General features: G+C 39.4%; 1 protein-coding gene across 1 annotated transcript in view; it reads left to right on the top strand.

Moving 5' to 3' along the window:
• Window positions 1-343: 343 nt before the first annotated feature.
• Window positions 344-5,867, top strand: part of LOC104405927 (neurexin-1-beta-like) — a gene marked incomplete at its 5' end in the record, with an annotated part of 17,929 nt that continues 12,405 nt past the window's right edge. The window contains one exon of the mRNA XM_010014778.1: window positions 344-422. Coding sequence (XP_010013080.1) covers window positions 344-422 — 79 coding nt within the window. The remainder of the gene's footprint in view (window positions 423-5,867) is intronic.

Raw genomic sequence — 5,867 nt, forward strand, 5'->3', positions numbered from 1 at the left:
TCTCAGCAGTATCATAGCAGAGATATTAGAGATAAAGAGGGAAGATCAGCAGCCCCAATGTACATAATCTATCCTTCTACCTTCTCTTCTTATTACAAGAAAATATTAAAATGTTTAAGTGTCTGCACTGGATATCTAATAGACTTCTTCTGAAAACTGACAAGTGCGAATTGAAAAGCGAAGTCCATTAATAAGGAGTTGGAGAGTGTCACTGGGGCATTACATATTAAATCTGGAATGTTCTGTGCTTTGCGTGTATCCAAGCAATAAAAGAAATGCCAGTGAGAATCTTGCATGTTCATTCAATTAAAATATATCCCTTTGACTTTCATTTTCTTTGCAGACCACAGATGACATCCTGGTGGCCTCAGCTGAATGTCCTAGTGATGATGAGGACATCGATCCCTGTGAGCCAAGCTCAGGTGGGTTAGGTTAGTCAACTTTTTTATTACTTTTATTTCATATTTGCATGCTTCAGTCCCCCAGAGTCCCATTTAGCAAGACAGGCCTTTCTCAGATAACAGGGAGAAGATGAATTGGGGTCTGTCTGCATGTAGCAGTGTCAGCAGAGAGGGAGAGTTTGCTCTATGCTTTTCAAAGACAATGGGTGGGAGTACATCAATAGTTATGATCTGAGCAAGGCTATAGCTTGACCCAGCACCAGAAGCTGGACTGGGAGGGGCATTCTAGGGCTTCTGCAGCTGTGTTGTTATGATAAAGAAGGGACAGCTTCATTTGGGAGGGAAAAAGCTGTGGTTCATCATAGAATCATAGAATCAACTTGGTTGGAAAAGACTTTTAAGATCATCAAGTCCAACTCGATCATTACACTTGTGCTCCAGGCCCTTCACCAGCTCTGTTGCCCTTTTCTGGACCCGCTCCAGCACCTCAATGTCTCTCCTATAGTGAGGGGCCCAGAACTGAGCACACGATTTGAGGCGTGGCCTCACCAGTGTGCCAGTACAGGCATTGTTTGTACCTTAAGTATTTCCCCCAAATAAGATAAAAGTACCATATTTCAAATGTCATATAATGTCAGTAGAGTTCACTTTGAATTACTGTTTATGGTATGAAATACCATATAGACATAAAATGCAAGAGTCTCAAATTTCAAATTCTTTTCTATTTTATTGTTTTCCAAGCCAAGACTCTTCAGAGTATGCGCTTTAGTTCTGAGCAGAGATGAAAAATTTTGACATTCTAGTATTTTCCATGGAACCAAAGCTTTGTAGGGTTTCAGCCATGTCCTCACTACTCCCACTAACGGAGATTTGATACTAATTTTTCTCTGTGATATAATGTCCTACTTACCCTTATATTCAGTGAAATACTATATAACTTTCCTAAAAATCCAAGTGCTTATCACAGACGTAAAAGAAATACGAGATTTCGTAATAGCAATGTGAAGAAATATGTCACTCTATAACCTTTAAAAAAATCCCAGATAGTCCAATGAATTACTCCTGCTTTCTTTGCTGGCTTGGTTGGCTTTTACCTTTTCTGAGTGAACAGCTTGTGGCACCAAATGTATCTCAGGTTTTTTTAGTTTTCTTGAGTTCTGTGCTGTTGCACAGCACACCTGCTGTCAGTCGTTTTAGGTAATTTGGTAATCTTCAGTACTTTCAGTAATACCTAATAGTAAAAGAATTAAGATCAGTCTGTTGTGCAGTAACATCTTTAGTTCAAGTGCAAATCTGAGAATTCTGAGAAGAAATTTGAGAGTAGTATATTAATGCCAATCACAACTAAGAGCCATCTTAGTACAACACCCAAACCTGGGGCAGGAGATGTATCTACATAACCTTAAGACAAGTGAAACTTTGCTTCAAGTATAGATGCATGGTTCCTTTTTCAAGTCACACAGCCTAATACACACATGCAAAAAATTATTTACTTACGTTTAAATAAAAACAGAGACATTTATGACTTGTCTCAGTGTTTGGTGGACCTGCAGGGTGGCATTTGAGCTCTTCCAGAAGCCAGGGAATTTATAGATTTGATGGGGTTGGTTTCTTTTGCTTTCCAATAAGAGGATTTCAGATTGCTTTTCAAAATGCCATGAGATGGAATGACCATTCTTAAAACTGAGCAGCAGCAGGTACACCCACACCCACCTTACATGTTCCTGTATCTCTCAGAAAGACATTCCACTTGCAGAAGTCCCACACATCACGATCAAAATATTTAAGAATTGTGATAAGAATTCAGTTTTTGAAGGTTTGAAAATGGATTTCCAGGATATATTTTTCTGCTCTTTCCTTCTCATTTTCAACTTTTTGAGTTTAACAGGACTGTCTTGTCCAGCGTGAGTCAATGCAGTAGCTCAAATGGCTTTGAGCTCATTTATGCCAATTGCTGCCATATTTTAGTTAACGTGGGCAGTGGTGTTAAGTAGATAAATTGACATTAATCTACTGTAAATGTAGATAATTTGACCTTATTTTATAAGGTAATTGTAAAACAATACATTAGTTCATGGAATAGTTTGGGTTGGAAGAGACCTTCAAAGGTCATCTAGTCCAACCCCCTGCAATGAGCAGGAGCATCTTCAACTAGATAGGATTAGTTATGTGGCCCTAAAACATTTCCCACACCCTGTGAGAATGGAGCTGTTGTATTAGAAATGTTTTTGTGTTGTCTCAGCCTTACAGCTTGCCTAAAGCTAATGAAATTTCAGAGTAATTCTTCCCTGAGGTTGTTTTCAACTTCAGCTCTGGGGCTGCAGTGCTCAGTAGTCCTGGAGCCATGCACAGTCATTTAGCTGGTAGGGGCAGGAATGGGAGGGGTGAAATGAAGCTTTCTGAGAGGTTATCATTTCTGTCCAAACTATGGTCCAGAAGAGGAATGTGGATGTTAATCTTCCTGCAGAACACTGCCATTAGCTTTACAACCTGTTCTTTAGCTTTCCTGGTTTTTATTACCATACTCCCAGCTACGCTTCTCATTTTTGTTTATTTGAGAATGGTTTCATTTCTTGGGTCCCAGCTGCTGTTGCTTTTTAACAAAAGTATGGATTGTCACAGGACTTAAGTTCTTCACAATCCCAATTGTCTGGATCATTTTATCTGTCATTCTTCACATCAAAATGTCACTTGTCCTCCCACTCTCAACTCTTAAAAGCTGTTAATTTGTCTCACTCTTTATTGGCCTTGTCCTTTCCTCCTATGTGAAACAACATAAGCCAAAGGGGTTACTGAAGTCTTAACTTCTATCTTATCTGTCTCTCTGTAAGCTGGCTTAGTCAGAGTCACTTGGTCTTCTGAATAAGCTTTCTCCATGAATAGTTCAGTAGGCAGTGTTCCATCCCAGTAATACTGCAGTCTCCATGTGGAGTAGAGCTACTCCTAACAGTAGGCTGGAACTTATGGGAGAGAACTTGTATGATATTATTGGCAGTGACAGATTAATGATTTTGTTCTCATTTGGGATAAGAGATAGAAAAGGCTACGTCCCTTCATTTAAATTCTTCCCATGGTTCAGTTCAGCTTTTTCCCCTTAACTTCCTTTACAAACCAGAGTTGCTTCTCCACAGCTACTCCTCAACACCCCCACTAATTCTGCTGAAGCTTGTAGTTCCTAACAGATACTTCTAGGAGGCAGAATATAGGATGATTAGGACCATGTTGTTCTTATGTTTTCGCTTTAGAGGCTATAATCTTTTCGGTCTTCTCAGTCCTGCTAGATTTCTTCTCTTGCTGCCTAATGATCAGTCAGCAAAAGATCCACCCCAGCACAAGAGACGATGCTTTCAGAGCTCTCAGGTCAACATTTTTCTAGCAGGAATACATTTAAGTGATGGCCAGAGCCCATTCATTTTTATTGACAGAGTCATAACTCTACATTTCCATGATGATTTTCCATGATATGCTTATTTCTGCCAAAGTTCTCAGCTCAAAATGAGGGCCTGTTCAACAAACAGGTTGGATGGGGCTTGGAGAACCTGGTCTAGTGGAAGGTGTCCCTGCCTGTGGCAGGGAGTTGGAACTGGATGAGCTTTAAGGTCCCTTCCAACCCAAACCATTCTATGAAATAGTTTGAATATGGTAAATTTCTATATCACAGAAAATACTGGTTATCTAGATTTTACTGATTAGCAATATTTATGCTTAAGGTAGGGCTTCTTTTCTAGGATAAATATGTCTGTAGTGGCTAACAAGTCTTGATCTGCCACCACCAGCTTTGCTTTCTCTGCACCTGTCTTCTAAATAATAAATGGGAAGATGCAATTTGCAAGGAATTTCATATGGGACATAAAACCGCAGACCAGATTAGGAGCTGCTAAGCAGCAATCCCATCAACTTGTCTGGAACATAAAGTCACAAAAATGATAATTGCAGATTTCATTGTGGTATACAAACTGCTAAATGTGCCATAATTGGATGAAGTCGTAACAAATTTATTAGCATGCAAAACTTAGTCAACATATTTTGTTTGCATTCTGTTTTGTATAGTGAGGCAGCACATACTGCTTTCACAGTGTCTCCACATTCCCCTCTCCTACTCTAAATACTAAAAACAACACAAAGAATAATGTTGTGTTGAATATGTTCCTGCTTATTGCAGGGGGTTGGACTAGATGACCTGTTAACATCCTTTTCAGCCCAAACTATTCTATGATTCTATGATGATAATTGTAATAATAAAATAAATAATAGTTTATGTTTCCTCAGCTTCATGTCATAGAGGGAATAAAAAAGCCTTTAAATATGTAGATAAGTTATGAAAAATGATAGTGGAAACCTATCCAAAAAAATCCTTCTCAAACTCAGGACTCAACAAAGGCTTAAGTTAGAAATTAGAATGAAAACCATTCTTGACAGCTCCAGCAGAAATGGGTTGGATAGAAGTTTTGGCAGTCTTAAACCCAGAGTGTTCACTGGTCTTGGAAGTTTTAGCAGAAGACAACCTTCAAAGTGAAAAATAGGTCTTGTAGAAATGAACTTTTTTCAGGTTCAGACAAGTGTCTTTTTACCAACAGAAATTCACATGTTGCAACCAAAGAAAATACTTCATTATCTCTTGATCAGCATTTGTCTGGCAGCTTTGAGTTCCGCTTCCCAGAACAGTGTTTGACTGGCATCAGATCTTGTCCTGTATTTGTTCTGTAGGTAAATAGGATAAGAGTATTGAAGACAGACTCCAGAGATGCCTACCATCTGTAACATCAGTTACCTTTCTTAGCCCTGTTCTTGATTCTGAGGGAGGAATGGGATCAGTTATTTTCCTGCTTTATTAGTAAGGACCAGTAATTAGATAGATGCTTGTGGACTGATCTTTGAGCATCTGCTGCTTTTCCCACATATTGGTGAGGCTCATTGCTTCACAGAAAAATAGCTGGTGATGGTCAGGCTTCTCCAGAGCCAGTATAGCCAAGTGAGAGCAAACAAGCCGCTATATTACATCTTAAGAGTCACTGCTCTGGGGAAGGCTTTGTCCTGTGAGCAGAACAGTATGGGGCTTTGCACACGCACTGCTTCCTGCTGTGTGATAACATGTATTGGACAGATGGAGATGGCTAGGAACCATACTTTCTCAAATGCTTTGTGATGGTTTGGGTTTGGTCCCAGCATTGATACCTTTTTTCCTAACGGGCAGAGCTGTGAAATACATACTGCAAATGATTTATGCTTGTTATTAGAAGTTTTGCTCTTCTTCTGCTGTCACAAATAACTGCGCTGTATTCCTGGTGCATCTGGCAGCAAGATAACATTGCAGTAGGAGGTAAAGTGACTCCTATAATTCATACATCGCTGCAAGTGCCCTGTTTAATGCACTACATGGAATTCATTGTGCAAGGAGCTGAAACAAAGAAAAATAAAATTACAGTTAGTTCATAGGGCTACTGGATTTGTTATGGCTCCCGCCAT

This window comes from Nestor notabilis, unplaced genomic scaffold (genome assembly GCF_000696875.1).
Source record: "Nestor notabilis isolate BGI_N333 unplaced genomic scaffold, ASM69687v1 scaffold5080, whole genome shotgun sequence".
Lineage (NCBI taxonomy): Eukaryota > Metazoa > Chordata > Aves > Psittaciformes > Psittacidae > Nestor > Nestor notabilis.